Source organism: Macaca nemestrina, chromosome 10 (assembly GCF_043159975.1).
Source record: "Macaca nemestrina isolate mMacNem1 chromosome 10, mMacNem.hap1, whole genome shotgun sequence".
Taxonomy (NCBI): Eukaryota; Metazoa; Chordata; class Mammalia; order Primates; family Cercopithecidae; genus Macaca; species Macaca nemestrina.
Window position 1 is genome coordinate 28,305,056 of NC_092134.1, and position 22,729 is coordinate 28,327,784.

At 38.2% G+C, this 22,729-nt stretch overlaps 1 protein-coding gene across 9 annotated transcripts in view; it reads left to right on the top strand.

Moving 5' to 3' along the window:
* The window catches only part of LOC105497712 (solute carrier family 41 member 2), a 143,741-nt gene that overhangs the window by 25,236 nt on the left and 95,776 nt on the right, over positions 1–22,729 (top strand). For 8 of the 9 annotated variants that reach the window (XM_011768999.3, XM_011769006.3, XM_071071205.1 and 5 more), the window contains 2 exons: positions 5,454–6,175; positions 20,725–20,832. In XM_011768999.3, coding sequence (XP_011767301.1) covers positions 5,621–6,175; positions 20,725–20,832 — 663 coding nt within the window. In that variant the 5' untranslated portion in view covers positions 5,454–5,620. Of the gene's footprint in view, positions 1–2,043; positions 2,214–5,453; positions 6,176–20,724; positions 20,833–22,729 lie in introns of those variants that run through there. The other variant, XM_024797935.2, reaches the window with a different exon arrangement.

Here is a 22,729-nt window from a genome sequence, read left to right on the forward strand (position 1 = left end):
TTGGTTTTCCATTCCTGAGTTATGTCACTTAGAATAATGGCCTCTAGCTCCATCCAAGTTGCTGCAAAAGACATTATTTTGTTCTTTTTTTATGACTGAGCAGTATTTCATGGTGTGTGTGTGTGTGTGTGTGTGTGTGTGTGTGTATATGTATATATTTATATTTATGTTTATTTTCTTTATCCACTAATTCATTGATGGGCACTTAGGTTGGTTCCGTATCTTTGCAGTTGTGAGTTGTGCTGTAATAAACAGATAAACATATGTGTGCAGGTGTCTTTTTGATTTGATGACTTCTTTTCCTTTGGGTAGATACCCAGTAGTGGGATTGCTGAATTGAATGGTGGTAGATCCACTTTTAGTTCTTTAAGAACTCTCCATGCTGTTTTCCATAGAGGCTGTACAAATTTACATTCCCACCAGCAGTATGTAAACATTCTCTTTTCACCACATCCGTGATAACATCTATTGTTTATTGACACTTTAATAATGGCAGTTTTGGCTGGGGTTAGGTGGCATTTCATTGTGGTTTTAATTTGCATTTCCCTGATGATTAGTGATTTTGAGCACTTTTTAAATATGTTTGTTGGCCATTTGTATGTCTTCTTCTGAGAAGTGTCTATTCATGTCATTTACCTACTTTCTGATGGGATGGTTTGTTTTTTTCTTGCTGATTTGACTTCCTTGTAGATCCTGGATATTAGTCCTTTGTGGGCTGCATAATTTGCAAATGTTTTCTCCCATTCTGTAGGTTATGTTTACTCTTGTGATTGTTTCTTTGGCTCTGCAAAAGCTTTTTCATTCAATTATGTCTCATTTACTTATTTATTTTTATTGCATTTGCTTTTAGGGGTCTTGGCCATAAGTTATTTGCCTACACGAATGCCCAGAAGAGTTTTTTCTTAGGTTTTCTTCTACAATTTTTATGGCTTTAGGTATTAGATTTAAGTCTTTAATCCATTTGGAGTTAATTTTTGTATATGGTGAGAGAGAGGGATCCAGTTTCATTCTTCTACATGTGGCTGTCTAATTTTCTCAGCACTGTTTATTGAACAGAATGTGCTTTTCCCAATTTATGTTTTTGTGTGCTTCTTGAATATCAGTTGGTTGTATTTGGCTTTATTTTTGGGTTCTTTATTCTCTTCCTTTGTCTATTTATCTACTTTTATACCAGTATCTTGCTGTTTTGGTTACTATATATTTTTTTTTTCTTCTTTTTGAGACAAAAGTCTTACTGTGTCACCCAGGCTGGAGAGCAATGAGGCAATTACAGCTCACTGCAGCCTTGACCTCCAGGGCTCCAGTGCTTCTCCCACCTCAGCCTCCCATGTAGCTGGGACTACAGGTGCACACCATCACGCCTAGCTAATTTTTGTATTTTTTGTAGAGACAATGTTTTGCCTTGTTGCTCAAGCTGGTCTCCAACTTCTGGGCTCAAGTAGTTCTCCTGACTCGGCCTCCCAAAATGCTGGGATTGCAGGCATGAGCCACTGCACCCTGCCTACTATATCCTTATAGTGTAGTTTGAAGACAGGTAATGTGATGCCTCCAGATTTGTTCTTTTTGCTTAGGATTACTTGCAAAGCTATTTTGATTGTAATTCGTTATTCAGCAAGAAGAGTTTATAACAGGTGATTTATTTAGTTAAAGGAAGAAAGTTTAAGGAATCCTTAAGGAGATAATAGACCTTGTCAATAAACAAGCATTGAAATAACTGATAATTATTCATTAACCAGATAAAAAGAAGGATAAAATTTTTAAAAGCCCACATTTTCCTCAATGCACGATGGTGATATGTGGTCTGTGGCATATACTTGTATCAAGGTCATTCCTGGCACTTTCAAACTGCGTTATTTAAAAACAGAAAAAAAACCCAGCTGTTAGGACAGAAACATGACTCAGAGTAGCTTAAGCAATGAAGGAGATTTATTGGCCTATACTTGGGAAGAACAGGAGTGGAGTGGGTTTTAACTAAATGGTATAGAGATTCTAATTATGTTGTCAGGACTCTCATTACCTCAGCTCTGATTCCCTCTTTCTGTAGGTCCTCTTCTCATGTAGGTGGCTTTCTTCCAAGTGGTGGTGATGGTGGTGGTGGTAGAGGGAGCTTTGTGAGGAGGAAGACATAGTGACAGAAAGTTTCAGAATTAAGTCATTCTAAAGGAAAATGAGAACTTTCTTCCCGCAAAGGCCTTCCCCTCTGAAATAGCCCTGTAAGTCATTTATTTTTTGTTTAATCAACTGTTTCCTCCATAGCCTTTATCACAAATTATCTCCTTTATTTAATTGCTTACCTAATTATTGTTTTTCCTTCCAACTGCAAGGTAAAATCCATCAGAGCAGTAACTGTGCCTATTTGTTTCATTACTGTAGCCCCAGCATCTAGTGGGCACTCAGGAAATAGTAAGCAGCAAATATATAAATTCCAGGAAGGGACTCAGATCCTCTTTGAGCCACTTGACATTATTGTGGTCTGCAGGGTAGGGTACTGTGATTGATATACCTACTAGAATCTCATGGAATAGGGAAATGGATTTACCATAGGTAATGGAGATAACATTAGCTAAAGGAATTGGGAAAAGATGCTGAGCAAACAACAAAAAATATCTGTCCACCATATGTGTTTTATGTCCTTTAAGCACAGTTTCATATTTTACCCAACTACCTAGTCTGATGTGTAATGTTATGCAGATTCTGCACTGCATGAAGGAGTTTGCTGAGGGGACAGAGCGTGGGCAAAAATCCAGACCAGAGCTCCACTTACAGGGCTTCCTTTTTCCAGGAGGCACTCTGTTTTTAATTTTGTACACATTTGGATGGTCTCTGTGTATGGTATCCTTGGTTGAGTATCCATCTCTCCATCTAAACTTCTGAATAGCTTATACTAAAGTAAGAATACTAGGAGCAAAAGTATGACCTGGATGTGTCTATGCATCTGGATCCCACGGGCCCGCTCAGTGTTGACTACGTGCTTAGCCATGTTTGCACATATTCTGAGAGATGACTGATCTTGGGAAATTCTGAGATGACTGGTCTTGGGAAATTCCCCCTTGTTTTCTTTCTCTCCTCTCCATTTTTCTACCTAGTTTTGATAGTCGGTCAGGTTTTCAAAGCACAGATTTTGAGCTTTCTGGACTTTAGAATGGCTGAATGGTGACACTGTCATCTTTCTTTCTTGTTTACCTACATTTCTCTGCATTTCCATTTTGATCATCCTGAAAATTCTGCATCAGGAGGAAGAAGTTTCCTATCACTGGTCCTCCTGTGGAATAGAACTGTCTTATAGCTCAATCCCTTTGGGGTTTGTTTTTCCTTTTATTTGATTAAAGATCTACTGGGGCAGTGAAATACTCACTACTTTTTAAAAAGGTAGATGAGTTCAAGGAACAGACACCCACTCCATCTAACTCATGTAAGGCTGCAGGGGATCTCCTAAGTTCCAGATGTATAGCTCAGCCTTTCATTACCTGGAAGGCTCTCTGCTCTTTTCTCTCTTTCTGGGACTACAGGGTTTCATCTCTGCTTCACTCTGGCAATTGGTTTCATTAATCTGATTTTCTTTTTTCTTTTTTTCGAGATGGAGTCTTGCTCTGTCTCCCAGACTGGAGTGTAGTGGCACCATCTTGGCTTACTGCAAGCTCCGCCTCCCCCGTTCACGCCATTCTTCTGCCTCAGCCTCCCTAGTAGCTGGGACTACAGGTGCCCGCCACCTCGCCCGGCTAATTTTTTTGTATTTTTAGTAGAGACAGGGTTTCACCGTGTTAACCAGGATGGTCTTGATCTCCTGACCTCGTGATCCGCCCGCCTCCGCCTCCCAAAGTGCCGGGATTACAGGCGTGAGCCACTGCGCCCGGCCAAATCTGATTTTCTTTAAACACCAACTTTCTCTGTATACTGGCCAGCCTATAAGTGGCAAAAATGGGAACTGGTGCTTAATCTACTCATCAGAGTCTCAGTTCAAGTCCACAGGAAGTCTGCACCATAATCATCACATGGAGAAGTTAAAAATAAAAAATTTATGGGCCTCAAACACAGACATTCTGAGTCAGTAGGTCTGGTGTCCTGGAATCTATATTTTAAGAATGTTCCCCAGAAGGAATTCCCAGATCCCAGACCTCTCCATAATCAGAGAGGAAAGGAAAGTGAGTGAGTGATAGAATTGATGAGCCAGGCCCTAGCACCCACTTATGTCCTACATAGCCGCTTCTCTTTCTCCCTTTGCCACTCCTTGCTATTGATCTTCCTATCCAGAGAGGAGCTGGATATTCTAAGACATTGGAAACAAATACTAAGGAATATAGTAGTTTTCATTAAAAGCAATAGTAGCAGCAACAATTCTCAGTCTAGCTTGGCAGAAATGCAGTCCAGTTAGGTGTTGGGGCCACCCATCCCTTATCAAATCAGTGCCATTTGTTTGGTCTTGGATGCTCTTAGAAGTATAAGACAGGTCTAGGTGTTTCTGAGACGCACCTGATAGCTTGGAAAGCCTTGCCAGCTATGGCAGCAATTGTCAGGCTGTCTCCCTGGTCAGGTGGTGGGTGACCTTGCAGCTTCAGTGCCCATCACTCTTTGATGTGCCACAGTTATGTGTTCGTGTCTCTTAGTTCAAAGTCTTCAAAGAGACTCTAGTCACTGAATGGCCAGCCAGTCAGGGACCTTCCCTGGGATTATGGGCCAGAGCAACTGAGAACCATTAATGGACAGAGCAGGGCATAAATAAGTGCATTACAAGCTTTCTTCTGGCTGGCTTGCAAATGGAGGTTTAAATGAATATTTGTAATTTCTTTTTAGCTTTCTTATTCCTCAATGAAAGAAGGATTATATTCCCAAATCAATTATAATGAGTTTTTATATCTCAGAGGTACAAATATGACTCCAGCCTCATTTTATATGTGAAATAAATGCCCTATATAGTATTCAGGATACCTACCAAGTGTTTTTATAGTAAACATCATCCTTGTCTCTTCATGTCTTAATAATAAAATGTATATTATATTGTAAATAAAGTAATATGGTTTATTATTTAATGTTTAAAGTATAATGCCATATATCTTACTTTTGTAGTGTACTAACATATGCAAAGGGTGTAGCAATTTGATTCTGAGTCCCTGCAATAGTAATAAAAGCCATTACTTTATTTAAAACATTTGTCCACTGTGGGATTTCAGAGGCAGTTGAAGACCTTATGTGGATATTGATCACAGAAAGTATGCAAAGATAAGAAATACTTTTAACCAAGACTGAGCACAAAAATAGCTCGTATTATATTTCTGTACACAAAGAAGTTGTATGGCACAAAGCAGTTATGTTTTAAGCCCACAAAGTATAGTATCAGTACCTTAGGGTTGGTTTAAGAATGTGTGTGTTTAATACCTTTGTAAGAATTTAAGTATCTATCTTGATGCTGAAACTATCTTGTTTATCTGATTTTTAAAAATTATTTGTTTTTCCAGATCCAGTCCTTCTGTGGAACTTCTGAACATCTTTTATTAGTGGAAATATTTTCTACACAATGAAGTCAACAACTTAATTTAAACCAGTGTTCGTGTGGTTCTGATTCATCTGCTGTGGTTCACGAAGCTTGAGATCTGAGGAGTACAGGGTCTTTTGCGATGACAATATGACTAATAGTAAAGGAAGATCTATTACCGATAAAACAAGTGGTGGTCCAAGTAATGGAGGAGGTTTTGTAGATTGGACTTTACGTTTAAACACAATTCAATCTGACAAGTTTTTAAATTTACTCTTGAGTATGGTTCCGGTAATTTACCAGAAAAACCAAGAAGACAGGCACAAAAAAGCAAACGGCATTTGGCAAGATGGATTATCAACTGCAGTACAGACTTTTAGTAATAGATCTGAGCAACACATGGAGTATCACAGTTTCTCAGAGCAGTCTTTTCATGCCAATAATGGGCACGCATCATCAAGCTGCAGCCAAAAGTATGATGACTATGCCAATTATAATTACTGTGATGGAAGGGAGACTTCAGAAACCACTGCCATGTTACAAGATGAAGATGTATCTAGTGATGGTGATGAAGATGCTATTGTAGAAGTGACCCCAAAATTACCAAAGGAATCCAGTGGCATCATGGCATTGCAAATACTTGTGCCCTTTTTGTTAGCGGGTTTTGGAACAGTTTCAGCTGGCATGGTACTGGATATAGTACAGGTGGGCTTTCATCTTCCTTTAACTTTCCTGTCTTTTTTTGTTGTTCCATTTCTGTTTAAAATGCTTTTTGTAGGTTACTACTCTCAAACATTTACTTTAGATTTAATTTATCCCTGGTAAAATGAACAGATGCTGACTCTGGGAGAGAATCTATTTCTATGTGGGAGTTTTTCTTTTTCCCCTTTAGAAATTCTGAAAGAATAGTTATTCTGACTATAAAGTAACTCTTCTCTACAGACCCCAAAATAGCTTGGTTAAAAGAAAAACTTCCCAAAATGTTATGTTTAAATACTTTCTTACTTTTAAAATAAAAGTTAATATATACTCATTAAATTGAATTCAAACATTAGAAGGTATTAAATAAAACATGAAGTTTCTCTTATTCCTTATCTCCAAATCAAAACTCTCCTCCTCTGCAGAGATTACCATTGTGAAGTGTTTGTTGTATACACTTGCAGGCTTTTTTCTGTGCTTACATATATACATAAGAGAGTTTTTTCAAAAATAAAAATAAAATGTTATATATATTTTTCTGCAACTTATTTTCATTGCTTAGTAATACATCTCTCCAAATTGGTACACAAACATTTTCTGCATTTTAAACTGAGTGCATGATATTCCACTGAATGTATATACCAAAATTTAGTTACTCCTTCTTCCCTGTTGGTGCTGTAATAACTATCCTTACAAATATAAGGATATATATTCATATAATAATATTTTCATAGGCTAGATTTAAAAACAGCATTATTGGATATTAGGGTATGTATTAATATCTATGTTTAAAATTTTGTAGATACTGTCAAGTTGCAGTCTAAAAAATTTGTACCAATTTATACTCCTACTGTCAAAATATAAGTACTTTTATTTTTTCATGTCCATATCAACATTGGGTATTTATTTTATTTCTTTTTTTAATTGAGACAGGGTCTCGCTGTGTGGCCCAGCTCACTACACCCTCAACCTGCTGGGCTCAAGTGACCCTCCCACCTCAGCCTCTTGAGTAGCTGGGACTGCAGGCACACTACACCTCACTAATTAAAAAAAATTTTTTTGGGGGACAAGGTCTTGCTGTGTTGCCCAGGCAGGTCTCAAACTCCTGGACTCAAGCAATCCTCCCACCTTGGCCTTCCAAAGTGCTAGGGTTTACAGGTGTGCACCACTGTGCCCAGCCAACATTGAGTCTTCTTGATCTTTTTCATATTTGCCAAATGGCAGGAAAATGTTATCATGTTTTAATTAGCATTCTTTATTATTAATGTTTAGCATATTGTCATATGTTTATTGGCCATTCTTTTTCTGTGAATTGTTTTTGTATCTTTTATTTTTAAAATTTATGTGCTCCTTATTGATTTGTAGATATTCTCGGTTTGTTTTGTTTTGTTTTGTTTTGTTTTGTTTTGTTTTGTTTTAAGGCAGAGTCTAGCTTTGTCGCCCAAGCTGGAGTGCAGTGGCATGATCTTGGCTCACTGCAACCTCTGCCTCCCAGGTTCAAGTGATTCTCCTGCCTCAGCCTCCTGAGTAGCTGGGACCACAGGTTCACACCACCATGGCTCACTAATTTTTGTATTTTTAGTAGAGATGGGGTTTCACTATGTTGGTTAGGCTGGTCTCAAACTCCTGACCTCAAGTGATCCGCCTGCCTCCGCCTCCCAAAGTGCTGGGATTACAGGTGTGACCCACCATGTCTAGCAGATTTGTAGGTGTTCTTAATGCCTTGTGGTTACCAAATACCTATTATATAATTATCTTTCTAAAGTAATAAATTGCCAAAATTTGACAATTTATTCTGTCAGTTTTTGTTTATCAGTCATAGAAATGGAAAGTATTAGACATATTATCCTGTAATGTGCTCTTATCTTTCATTGTTTTTTTCCCTAAAGGAACCTCAGGTTATTTGTGACTCTAAGATGCTATTCAAGAGGTAATATTTTTATCTAAATGGAAAATGTACATAGAAACATTTTTCCACCATCAGTTGGAGAAAGGATATGAGAGGAACTGTATGGCAGTACATTAAAGTTTTAAAAAGATAATAATACCAAAGAGATATCAAACCTCCATTCACTTGAAATATAATTGTTGTAAGTTCTTATAGTAGTATCACAGCTGCGACAATAGATAGACTAGTTTTGGTTGGGATTTTTTATTGAGATACCAGTTATTCTGAAGAAACACTTAGTATTTAACTATAGAATGGTAACATCTATAGGACTAAGGTGTTAGAGTACAGCTTAGCAGAATATTTACATAGCTCATTGTGTATCTGGAGTAATGTTGACTTACTTCCTGATACTGAGAGAACAGCACACATGTAATTGGAAAAAGTTCCTTTTACGATTTTATGAACTTTTACAGTGCTAGCCCTAAGGATTTTATAATGTTAAACTTTAGTGTTAAACATTGTAGAAACATAATATAAATATTTTTTAATATTTTATTTGAATGTGCTCTTTTAAACGTTTTAATTGAAATGTAATACATCTAGAGTATACAAAATACAAAATAGATCTCAGTGAATTTTCTTAATATAAACAACTGTATAACGATCAACCAGCTCAAGAAATACAATTTTGCCAGTACTACTTCTTTAGTCCTCCTTGTGCCTTCTTCCAATTGCTGCACTTTGTGTCCCCATCACCAAAGGTAATCACTAATCTGATTTTCTGGTAAGCGCCTCCTTGCTTGTCTTTATAAGTGTGTATCCCTAAACACATAGTTTGGTTTTACTTGACTCTTTATAAACTATATAATGGAAGTATAGAACATGTTTTTTTGTGTGTGTGTGGCTTTTTTCCCCTCCACATTATATAAATTTCATGAAACTGTAGTTTATTTCCATTGCTGGATAGTAATCCATTATATGGATATACTATACCACAATGTATCTATTCTGCTACAGATAGACATTGGGAGCAATGGTGCTTCCAGACTCTTTTTTTTTTTTTTTTTTTTTGGAGACAGAATTTCACTCTTGTTGCCAGGCTGGAGTGCAATGGTGCAGTCTCGCCTCACCGCAACCTCCGCCTCCCAGGTTCAAGCGATTTTCCTGCCTCAGCCTCCTGAGTAGCTGGGATTACAGGCATGCACCACCAAGCCTGGCTAATTTTGTGTTTTTAGTAGAAACGGGGTTTCTCCATGTTGGTCAGGCTGGTCTTGAACTCCTGACCTCAGGTGATCCGCCTGTCTCAGCCTCCCGAAGTGCTGGGATTACAGGCATGAGCCACCACACCCGGCTGCTTCCAGACTCTTAATGCACATGTTCATGAAATTCTTTTGGGTATGTATGTAGAGATGGAATTTCCAGGTCTTAGGATATGGAGATACTCAAATTTAGTAGATGTCATATGATTTTCCACATTGGTTGTACGAATTTACAGTCTAATTAGCAGAGTATGAGAGATCTCAATACTCTATATTCTTATTTCTACTTGGAATCAGTAGTCTTTTTATTTTTAGAAATTCTGGCACATGTGGAGTGGTATCTCATTGTGGTTTTAATGGAGATTTCTGTGATGACTAATGATGTATACTGACCATTTGGATATTACTGGTAAAGCTTTTTTTGTCCATTTTTCTATTTGTTTTTCTTATAGATTTATGAGAGCTGTTAGTGTTTTTCTTATAGATTTGTAGGAGTTATATTTTGGATATGAGGCTTTTAGTGCTATATATTAATACCTTTTCTCTCCTCTGTGGCAGAAGTTCTTAATTTTGAAATAGTTCTTTTCCTTCTACTTTTTTATAGTTTGTATTTTATGTCTCTTGTCTAAGAAATCTTTCCATACCCTGTGGTAATTAAGATACTCTATTGCATTACTTTGTTGAAGCTTTGTTGTTTTGCTCTTACATTTAGATCATTCCCTCCCTGGAATGGATTTTTGTGTAGAGTATGAAATGAGGCTTATGTTTGGTTACTGGTTTCTTGAGTTTTTTGTATTTCTTCATGGTTCAGTAGTCATATGTGTCCAGAATTTATCCTTGTTGCACGTTTTCCAATTTGTTGGCGTATAGGTGTTCATAATAATCTTTGATGATTCTTTGTATTTTTGTGGTCTCAGTTATGAATCTTTTTTCATTTCTGATTTTACTTATTTGGGACTTCTCTCTTTTTTTCATAGTCTAGCTGAAAGTTTGTTGATTTTATCTTTTCAAAAAATAACTTTTCGTTTAACCCATCTGTATTTTTTAGTCTGAATTTCATTATTTCTGCTCTGATCTTTATTATTTATTTTCTTCTACTAATTTGGGGTTTGGATTGTTCTTGCTTTTCTAGTCCTTGGGGTGCATTGTTAAGTTGTTTATTTGAAGTCTGTTTTTTTTTTTGAGATGGAGTCTTGCTCTGTTGCCCAGGCTGGTGTGCAGGGGTGTGATCTCGGCTCGCTGCAAGCTCCGCCTCCCAGGTTCACGCCTTTCTCCTGCCTCGGCCTCCCGAGTAGCTGGGACTACAGGCGCTCGCTACCAGACCCCGCTAATTTTTTGTATTTTTAGTAGATAGGGGATTTCACTGTGTTAGCCAGGATGGTCTCAATCTCCTGACACCGTGATCCACCTGCCTCGGCCTACCAAAGTGCTGGGATTACAGGTGTGAGCCACCACGCCTGGCCTCAATTTTTTCACATAGTATTTATTGTTATAAACTTTCCTCTTAATACTGCTATTGCTGTATTCCATAGATTTTGGCATGTTGTATTTTCATTTTCATTTGTTTCAAGAAAATTTTAAATCTTAAATTTCTTTCTTAATTTCTTAATTGACTCATTGGTCACTCAGAAGCATGTGGTTTAATTTCTTTTTTTTTTTTTTTTTTGAGACGGAGTCTCGCTCTGTCGCCCAGGCTGGAGTGCAGTGGCGCGATCTCGGCTCACTGCAAGCTCCGCCTCCCGGGTTCACGCCATTCTCCTGCCTCAGCCTCCCGAGTAGCTGGGACTACAGGCGCCCACAACCGCGCCCGGCTAATTTTTTGTATTTTTAGTAGAGACGGGGTTTCACCGTGGTCTCGATCTCCTGACCTTGTGATCCGCCCGCCTCGGCCTCCCAAAGTGCTGGGATTACAGGCGTGAGCCACCGCGCCCGGCCTACATGTGGTTTAATTTCTATGTGTTTGTGTAGTTTCTGAGGTTCATCTTATTGATTCTAGTCTATTGAATTTGTGGAGAATATTTTGTGGCTTAAGATATAATCTATTCTGGGCTGGGCGCGGTGGCTCAAGCCTGTAATCCCAGCACTTTGGGAGGCCGAGACGGGCGGATCACGAGGTCAGGAGATCGAGACCATCCTGACTAATATGGTGAAACCCCGTCTCTACTAAAAATACAAAAAACTAGCCGGGCGAGGTGGCGGGCGCCTGTAGTCCCAGCTACTCAGGAGGCTGAGGCAGGAGAATGGCGTGAACCCGGGAGGCGGAGCTTGCAGTGAGCTGAGATCCGGCCACTGCACTCCAGCCTGGGCGACAAAGCGAGACTCCGTCTCAAAAAAAAAAAAAAAAAAAAAAAAAAGATATAATCTATTCTGGTAGAATGCTCTGCGTGCTGATGAAAAGAATGTGTCTTCTGTAGCTGTTGGGTGAAATGTTCTCTAAATGTCAGTTAGGCCTGTTTGGTCTAATGTGTGGTTTAACTCCAGTGTTTCTTTGTTGATTTTCTGTCTGACTGATCTGTTCATTATTGAGAGTTGAGTGTTGAAGTCCCCTACTATTATTGTATTGTAGTCTATCTCTCTCTCTTTAGATTTATAAATGTTTGCTTTATATACTTAGAAGCTCTGGTGTTGGGTGGATATATATATAATATATGTATTATATATGTAATTGTTATGTCTTCTTGCTGAATTGACCCCTTTATCATTCATTATACAGTGGTCTCTCTTTCTCTTTTACTGTCTTTGATTTGTAGTCTATTCTATCTAGTATAAATATAGCTACTCCTTGCTCTTTTCTTGGTTTCTAGTTGCATGGAATATATTTTTCTACTGCTTCACCTCCAGTCTAGGTGTGTCTTTATAGATGAAGTGGGTTTCTTGTAGGCGGAAAGCTGGATCTTATTTCTTTACCCATTTAGCCACTATATGCCTTTTCATTGGAGAACCGAGTAATTTACATTCAGTATTATTATTGATAAGTAAGGACTTACAATTGACATTTTGTTGCTTATTTTCTACCTGTTTTGTAACTCTTCCTTTCTTACTGTCTTCCTCTGTGATTCCTTTGTGTTTTTTCTCTAGTTGCATATTTTAATTTGCTGCTTTTTATTTTTAGTGAATAAGTTATAGATTTTTACACTGTGTTTACCATAAGGCTTAACAAAAAATCTTATAATGTTATTTTAAGGAGATGACAACTTATCTTAGATCACAAAGAAAATAGTAGAAACAAAGAAAAAAAACTAAGAAACTACACTTTAACTCTGCTCCCTCCGTTTTGACCTTTCGTTATTCCAATTTTCACATTTTTATATTGCCTATTTCTTAACAGGTTGCTGTAGCTATTATTATCTTTGATAGATTTGTGATTTAGGCTTCATACTAGAGTTATGAGCAGATTGCACACCCTAATTACAGTATTAGAATATTCTTGGTTTTGCAGTGCACTTAATTTTACCAGTGGATTTTATATCTTCAAATGTTTTCTTTTTGCACATTGGTGTTTTTTTCTTTCAGGTCAAAGAACTTCCTTTAGTATTTCTTATAAGACAAATCTAGTGGTGCTGAATGCTCCCAGCTTTTGTTTGTCTGGGAAAAACTTTCTCTCCTTCATATTTGAAGGATAGCTTTGCTGGATATAGTATTCTTGGATGGTAGCTTTTTTTTTTTCCTTTCAGCATTTTGAAAATGCTATTTCACCTCCTTCTGGCCTGTATGGTTTCTGCTGAAAAGTCTGTTGCCAGATGACCTGGAGCTCCTTTATATGTTATTTCTTCTTTTTCTCTTCCTGCTTTTAGAATTCTCTCTCTGACTTTTGAGATTTTATTATTATATGCCTTGGGGTAGTCTTATTTGGGTCAAATCTGGTGTTCTCTGACCTTACTGTATCTGGATATTTATAGCTTTCTCAAGTTTTGGAAAGTTTTCAGTTTTTATTTCCTTTAATAAGCTTTCTATCTCTTGCTCTTGCTCAACTCCCTCTTGAATACGAATAATTATTATATTTGGTCTCTCAAGGTAGTTTTTTATAGGTTGTAGACAATCTTTGTTTCTTTTCTTCCTTCTTATTTTTTTAAGAGACAGGGTTTCTTTCTCCCAGGCTGGAGCCCAGCTTCAAATTCCTGGGCTCAAGTGATCCTCCCACCTCAATTCCTGAGTAGTTGTGACCACAGACATGTGACACCATATCCAACTAATTTTTTTTTTTTTTGAGATGGAGTCTTGCTCTGTTGCCCAGGCTGGAGTGCAGTGGTACGATCTTGGCTCACTGCAAGCTCCGCCTCCCGGGTTCACTCCATTCTCCTGCCTCAGCCTCCCTAGTAGCTGGAACTACAGGCGCCCGCCACCATGCCCGGCTAATTTTTTTTTTTTTTTTTTTTTTAGTAGAGACAGGGTTTCACTGTGTTAGCCAGGATGGCCAATATCTTGGTTATGATATTGTACTGTAGTTTTGCAAGATACCATTGGGGAAAAACGTGGGTAAGGGTTACATGGGATCTCTCTGTATTAGTTTTTTATAATTGCACGTGAATCTACAATTACTTCAAAATAAAAAGTTTAATTAAAAAAAAGTAATGTGTGTACCTGGTTAAGCATATTTAAGCAGTATGAAAGCATAAGTGATGGAGAAAAAAGTCTCTGCTCTGCGGTATGCACCCTTACCCTGGGCCCTTCCATAGAAATGACAGTTTTTATTTTATTTTTTTGTATCTCCTTCAGCAGATATGAAATGCATGCATTTGCATTAAGATATGTATTTTCTAAAAAACAAAAACCAAATAATACTCTATAATGTAGCTCTTCACTTTGATCTTCTTAATTTGTCTTAGAGCTCTTTCAATGTAGGTACACACAGATTTACCAAATTCTTCTCAGACAGATAATGCACTTATATAAGGATGTATCATAATCAATCTGCCAAGTTACCTTATGAAGGGGATTTTAATTCCCTCAAATCTTTGACTGTTATGAACAGTGATGAAGAAGAGTTATTATATGGGTGTGTTTTTGAACTCATATGCAAGTTTGTTTTTAGGTCAAATTCCTAGAAGTAGAATTCTGAGTCAAAATTATGGTTATTTTACGTTTGATTGGTATTATCAGATTCCACCAAAGAAGTTAAACCTTTACGTTTTCACAAGCAGTGCAAAAGAGTGCCTATTTCCTTATACTCTTAGCAAAAGTATGTTTTCCAACATTTTGATCTTTACCAACTCATCAATGAAAATTTTTCACCTTTTCATTTGTAGTTCTATAATTATGATTGAAGGTAATTTTGTCGTATGTTTAAAAGTGAATAGGTTTATTTTCAAACTAAGTTTAAATGACAATAAAATTTTTCCCATATATAAGGATTTGGGGTATGTATTTTTTTTTAACTGCATAACCTTCTTTTACCAATTAAAAAATGTTCTCTGTCATTTTAAAGTTAGGAGTCTATAGAAGTGTTCTTCAACTTATTATTTTTAATTTTCATTTTTGTTTATTCTTGTGGATTTAAACAGATTTTTAGGTGTTAAGTCTAGTATTTATGTAAGTAATCTGACATTATGTTTGACTTGTAGATGTATACCTCAGTTTCTGCATTGATGCACTTGCAAAGTTAGGTATGACAAGAAGTCATACTTTAGGGCAGGTTCATAGCCCCAGAGCACATGCTGGATCATGGTGAAATTTGTAAGTAAGTGAACATTATTTTTTTTTTTTTTTTTTTTTTTGAGACGGAGTCTCGCTCTGTCGCCCGGGCTGGAGTGCAGTGGCCGGATCTCAGCTCACTGCAAGCTCCGCCTCCCAGGTTTACGCCATTCTCCTGCCTCAGCCTCCCGAGTAGCTGGGACTACAGGCGCCCGCCACCTCGCCCGGCTAGTTTTTTGTATTTTTTAGTAGAGACGGGGTTTCACGGTGTTAGCCAGGATGGTCTCGATCTCCTGACCTCGTGATCCGCCCGTCTCGGCCTCCCAAAGTGCTGGGATTACAGGCTTGAGCCACCGCGCCCGGCCGTGAACATTATTTTTTAAACTAGCTGCCTCAGCATTCCCTCTCTGGACATTTTCTGCATTATGTCCTCTTGACAGGAAAATTAACTGACAATGCATCCTGGTCTTACAGCTAATAAACACTCAATTATTAATATGTGCAGGCACAGTCATGAGCAGAATCTTCTGAGGTGGTACAAGTATGTCCATATTTTAGATGCAGAAAGTAAAGCATAATTTTGCGCAAATCACACAGTACGTTGTACAGTCAGAATTTCAGTGAAGGTGATCTGACTCTAGAGCCCTTGCTGTTGACCCCTGTGCATACTACTTCTCGCCCTTCTCGTAGTTCCCAGTTGTGTGTCAAGACACCCCAGGGTTACTGTGGGGTATTTTAAGTTTTCGAGGGAAACGCAATGTCTCCTGGATGCACTACAGACTTCTACCTGAAAGTGGCTTAACATTTCAACATTAGATCACATGCCATTTCTTTGGATGATATGTCTTTGCAAAACTGTGTTTTCAGTAGCACTGTGATAAAAAGCAAGAGTCACACAAAAATCAATATAAAACAGGAAATGAGGGTGACAGTTTCCAATTCCAACATTTAGAAGTTGTGCAGTGCCCAACACGTATGTATATCCCATTAGTAAATAATTGTGGTTGTAAAAAATGACATAAAATACTATTTTTTTCTTTCAGTTTACCTGTATAAGTTCCTCAAATGGTTACTAAAATGTTAGGAAATAAGTATTTATTGAGTTGTTCGGACCTAACTGCTTAATACATAGGATTGTTAGGTATTCTTTTTGTCCTAAGGATGCTATGAAAATATTTCTCAGATACTAAGCATGCCATGAACTGAGAAAGTTTGGGAACTTCTGCAAGCACATCAGGTGGTGGCAACTTTGTGTGTGTGTGTGTGTGTGTGTGTGTGTGTGTGTGTGTGTGTGTGTGACAGAGTCTCACCCTGTCACCCACACTGGAGTGCAATGGCGCAATCTCAGCTCACTGCAACTTTTGCCTCCTGGGTTCAGGCGATCCTCCTGCCTCAGCCTCCCAAGGAGCTGGGATTACAGGCACATGCCACCATGCCAGCTGATTTTTGCAGAGATGAGGTTTCACCACATTGGCCAGGCTGGTCTTTGAGTTCCTGACCTCAAGTGATCCATCTGCCTCGGCCTTCCAGAGTGTTGGGATTACAGGCGTGAGCCACTGCCTGACCTGGTGTTAACTTTTGAATGATGAGGTACATACATTTGGAAAGGAAAGCTTTATATCTCATACAGGGTTGCAGCCTGCAAGGTGGCCATTCTGACGGGCTGGGAAGCATAGCCTCTAGTCAGAAGCCAGAAACAGACACTTCAAAGGAGGAGAAAAAGGAAATAGGAATTTATGCTGAGTGGGGTGGCCAAATGTACATATTTAATATTCTGTAAGAGGAGTCATGAATATTTGTAAAAGGAGAAACGTGTGCACGTGCAGTGGAACTTCATACCTCTTCATGAGTTGCATGTAGACTGGCCAGAACCACTCTGTGATCGGTGGTCTCTTATCAGGAAGGAGTGCTGGTCAGTTGTTTTGTTGAAACTACAAAAGAGGGTGGAAGCAGTCAAGATCAGCAGTGGAGTCTTTTGAAAAGGTTGATTTTTATTTAGCCCTTAGGGAAGAAAGCGTTATGGCAGTTAACAAGGAAAGGGGTATAATGGGATGTGGTTGTTGATCTCCCATGCTGTCCTGGCCGATAACTCAGTTTTCAAGATTATTCTGGGGCCCCTCTTGGCTGTGAGGGGGTTCTTTCATTTGCTTTGGGGGGATTTGGATTTTTATTTCTCACTAGTATGGAGAAAATAATGGAGAATTTTTTGGCACAATATGGGAAATCAATAATTCATAACTCTTACTGTTGTCACACCAATGCTAAGGTGTTAAGTATTTCGTAGTAATTCTCACATAAGTATTTCAGTTGAATTGAATGTGGAAAGAATAACCAAAGGGAGTAACCTATAGGCATGCATTCTAGCAGGTCTAAATCGTGATGGCATGTGATGCTTTCATGGTGCAACAACCAACACAGAAGACTTCTGTGACCAAATGTATGGGGGTTTTACCCCACACACTAGCAAGCAGTCAGTTATGCAGCAGACACTGGCTGATGCAGAATTAGTGTTCTCCAATTCAATTCTGACATTATCTATCTAGAGGTAGCATCAGATCCCACAGGTTGAGGGCTCAGTCCAAAAGACTGTCCACCTCTTGAGATACCAGATGCAAGTCCTGGCCTCCAGAATTTCTGACCAACTGGCTTCAAGCTGGGGTTCCCATGATCTCCTCTTTGGGTTTGATTGGTCTGCTGAAGCAGCTCACAGAACTCAGGCAAACACTTATGTTTACCTGTTTATCATTAAGAATATTACAAAGAATACAGATGAAGAAATATGTAGGGCAAGGTATGGGGGCAGAGGCACGGAGCTTTCATGCCTTCCCTGTGTGCTCCGTCATCTAGGAACTTCCAAATGTTCAGCTGTGTGGAAGCTCTCCAAACCAAGTCCTTTTGGACTTTTATGAAGCTTCATGATGTAGGCATGACTGATTAAACCACTGGTCATCAGTGGTCAACTTAACCTTCAGTCCCTCCATCCTCCCCAAAGGTGTTTGTGTGGGTGTGGTTAGTTTGAAAGTCCCAGTCCTCTTATCATGCCTTGGTCTTTCTGGTGACCAGTCCCCATCCTGAAGCTACCTGGGGCTGCCAGCTGTCGTCAATCAGCATACACAAAGACATCACTTTGGAGATTCTAACGATTTTAGATATATGCCAGGAAACAGGGTTGAAGACCAAATATATGCTTCACGGTATCATAGCAGGTGCCATAAAATGATGACCTAGGTAAAAGGTATTCTGAATTATATCTGGGATCTGATAAAAATCATACCTATCTCTCATGTTGTGAAGATTAAGTGAGTGAGTCTAAAGAAAAGTGCCTGGAACATAACAATCAGTGAATGTCAGATATTATTCATATTTATTATTATTATCTGTTAGTCATCATTATCATCATTGCTACCAATGTCTTTGAAAGATACATATTTCACTAGCACATCAGAATCATTAGCCCATTGTAAACATGGACAAAATTGTTTGATGGTTAGTTTTTAAGACTAATAATCTGGGGTGCCATTGAACCCCCCCCTCCCAGTGCTTTTTTAGGCCCATCCTTAATTGGCTTGAACCCAATTAGAGGGATTTCTCTTGTGAACTCTTTGAACCAGGATTTTACAGAAGACTGATCTGATAAATATTTTCTGAGGTCTCTTTAGGCCCCCCAGTTCTACATCTATTTGGAACAGCCTAGGGAAAATTTGGAAACAAATTGAAATTTTCCTTCATTTATCTGATAGATAATAAGTTTTACTTTTCTCATCTGTCCTGGTATTCATAACATGTGTATTTTTGATACTTTTTGACATAAAGTTAATATGCCTAGCTCATAAAATCTCTTACTGGGACAATCACCTTTTAATAGCACCTGTAAAATGTCACTTTGTGTTATTAAGATACTTGTATCTTTAATATCTTTATATGTCTCTTTAATATCTGTTAGTTTAATATCTGTTATTTTTATTATCATATGTAAACCAAAAAGCATCCAAGACAGGTCTCAATTTAGAAGTTTATTGTGCCAGGGTTACAGATCATGACCTGTGATATAGCCTCAGGAGATATGGAGAACATGCGCCCAATATGGTCGGGTTGTATCTTGATTTTATGCATTTTAAGGGGGACAGAAGTTACAGGCAGACATCAATCAATACATGTAAGTTATACATTGGTTTGGTTCAGGAATGTGGGACCTGCAATCAATATAAGGGAATACGAGGGTTGTATAACAAGTAGATGTAGAGTGGGTGGTCGCAACGTATCAGCTGACTCCCAACTCTAACTGCATCTTTTAAAGTGATTCAGAGTTTCAGAGCTCAGGAGAATGGGGTTAAGCTAGGTGCTCGCTGATTACGTGAACTGTGTAATTATTCAAAATGATTACGTGAACTGTGTAATTATTCAAAATGTAGTGGGGGCTTCCAGGTCATAGGTGTATTCACAGATTTTCTGATTGGCAATTGGTTTAAAGAACTAAATTATTTGGAGACGTAGAATCAATAGAAAGGAATATGTGGGTTAAGATAAGGGGTCGTGGAGACCAAGGTTCTCACTATGCAGATGAAGCCTCCAGGTAGCAGGCTTCAGAGAGAATAGACGGTAAATGTTTCTTACCAGACTTAAAAAGTTGCCAGATTCTTAATCTCTCCTGGATTAGGAAAAGACCTGAAAAGGGAAAAGGTTTTGCTACAGAGTGTAGATTTTCCCCACAAGAGACAGCTTTGCAGGGCCATTAAAAAATATGTCAAAGAAATACATTTTGGGATGAAATACTTTGGTTTCATTCAGGGTCTGCTGTCATGTATACTAGAGACAGTTTGGAATTTGGTATCTCATTGCTACAAAGAGTCTATTTTGTCAGTCTTAAGATCTCTGTTTTAATGTTAATGTTGGTCAGTTGTGCCTGAGTTTTAAAGGGAGGCGGGTATAATGAGGCATGTCTGACCCGCCCCCTTCCCATCATGGCTAAGCTAGTTTTTCAGGTTTGCTTTGGAATGCCCTTGGCTGAGAAGGGGGTCTATTCGTTTGGTTGGGGAGATTAGAAGTTTATTTTTCATTTATACATGGTATTTCTCCAAAGGCTAGACAGGACGGATATTATTTTCATTTAATGGATGAAGAAATTGAGATCAGAAAGATACATGACTCATCCAGGATCATGAAGCCAAGTTATGACAGATCCATGGCTAGAAGCAAAAACCTTATTTCCAGTTTAGAGCTGTTTTTATGAACCTCTCTGCCTCACACCTTAAAATGGGGATCAAAACATGGAATTACTTAGAACTCTTGGGGTCAACTCTAGGTCCCATCTTTTGATCTTGGGGAAATAATTTAATCTCTCTGAGTCTTTATTCCTTCATTTGTGAAATTAGATAGTAATAGCACTATAGTTTTCCAGTGGGTTTGTTCTAATTAGTATTGGAAGCAAGATTCAAATCAATTGTCTGGTTCCAGTCTAACGATTGTCATCATAAAGGGATAAAGTAAAACCTTTAGGAATATAAGGCTTATGTAACAAGTAGATGTAGAATGGGTTGTAGCAGCATGTCAGCTGACTCCCAGCTCTAACTGTATCTTCTAAAGGGACTTGGAGCTTCAGAGCTCAGGAGAATGGGGTTAAGCTAGGTGCTCGCTGATTACATGAACTGTGTAGTTATTCAAAATGTAGATGCCAAGTTGGGAAAAAGACTGAGATTTTGAGATTTTTAGAAATGTCTTTGTTCTAAAGTATTTTTTAAAGAGTGCCAGAAAATTTTATTTTATTTTTCTTACAGCACTGGGAGGTGTTCAGAAAAGTTACAGAAGTTTTCATTTTAGTCCCGGCACTTCTTGGTCTCAAAGGGAACTTGGAAATGACATTGGCATCCAGATTATCCACTGCAGTAAGTTTTTTCCTACCTCAAATTATGTGTGTTACCTATACTGTTTCTCTCTGTTAAGGGAAACTTGTATCAGGAAAATATTTCTTTCTCTGATATGCTTCTGCACTTCAGGGCTGTGCTAAGTAATTATGCCTGATACCATATTCTGAAAGATTGTCTCATCTGATAATTATAGGCCCTCTTTTATCCCAGGAAGTAGTTACTTACCTCCTTTGATGCCAGGACATTCTGGTATTTATCATCAATGTTTAAGGCATGGGGTAAATCAGATATTGAGATTCTTCATGGTTCGATGGTTGATTGATTGGTATTTAAACTTTCTGTAATTGTAGAAGTAATACATGCTTATTATAAAAACTAAAGAAAAGTGAAAAATATAAAAAAGAAAATCTAATTATCCACTTAGATGTAACCTCTACTAATATTTTGATACAGATTCTTCTATACCTACATATCTATACTTATATATAGTTAGGTATATCAATGCAAATACATACTGTGTATTCTAAAACAGAACTAGAATTCTATATATTCTCTTTTATAATGTGATCTCCATTCAAAAATACATCATGATCATCTTTCCATATCAGTAAATGTAGATCCGTGTCATTATTGACTATGTACTTTTCTGTTGTATATCTCTATTACAGTTTACTTCATCATCCGTTACTGGATGTTTAAGCTCCTTCTAACAGTCTTCTGTTATAAACAAAGTTGTGATGAATATTCATTCTTGTACAGATATTTTTCCATTCTTATTTTTTTAGGGCCAATTCTAGGATTGTAATTACTATTCAGAAAAAAGAAATCTGTAATTTTAAGTCTTCAGCTACATATTGCAAAATTGTCATTCAAAAAGCATAAACAATTAAAAACTGCCAGTAGCAGAGTTCTGAGTTATTTTTAGAAGCTCAAAAGGACGTTATTATCTTATTATAACGTTATTTTGGGGTTTGCCGTCATGGAACCAAGTTATGGTTAAAACCACGTAGCCAGTAAGGTTCACTTCAAAGAGCTATCTGCCTATGAAATGCTAGCCAAAACTTAACTAAGTCACCAGCTAATATTACTAATTGAAATTCCTTTAGTATATAAAGTTTTTTTCCTTTAAGAGGATAGAGCAAGATAGAGTTGATCCATCTACCAATTAGGAAAAAATTTACGTATCTAAAGGCAAGAAGTGGGAGCTGAAAACCGTGCTGTTGATGGGAGGACTCTCCACCCTCTGTCCCACTTCCCCTCTCCCCCTTTTTCCACCCAGGCAACTGTCAGTTTCCTAAAGTTTCTTGAGTAAAGCAGATGCTTGGAAAGAAATGCATAAAATAATGTTTTATTAATGTTACTAGTTTGCTTCATTGTTTCTTTTTTTTGGAGACGGGTCTTGTTGTTGCCCAGGCTGGAGTACAGTGGCGTGATCTCAGTTCACTGCAGCTTCTGCCTCCTGGGTTCAAGCAGTTCTCCTGCCTCAGCCTTCCAAGTAGCTGGAATTATAGGCATGCACCACCATGCCCAGTTAATTTTTGTATTTTTAGTAGAGACGGGGTTTCACCATGTTGGCCGGGCTGGTCTCAAACTCCTGACCTCAGGTGATCCGCCTGCCTCGGCCTCTCAAAGTACTGGGATTACAGGCGTGAGCCACTGTGCCTGGCCTGGTTTGCTTAATTAAGGGAAAATGGCTCATGTACCCTATGGAACTTTGTAAGTTCCTTCCTTATATAGTATATAAAAGGTCATATAGCTATATCTGCAGAGGACAATAATGAAATATCTGGTATTAGTGAGCTCTTATTATACGCCAGGTCCTTTGCTAACTGCTTTTCAGGGATATCTTATACCAACCCTATGGAATAAGCACTATTATCCTGCTTTACAGAGGAGGAATTGAGGCTTAGAACAG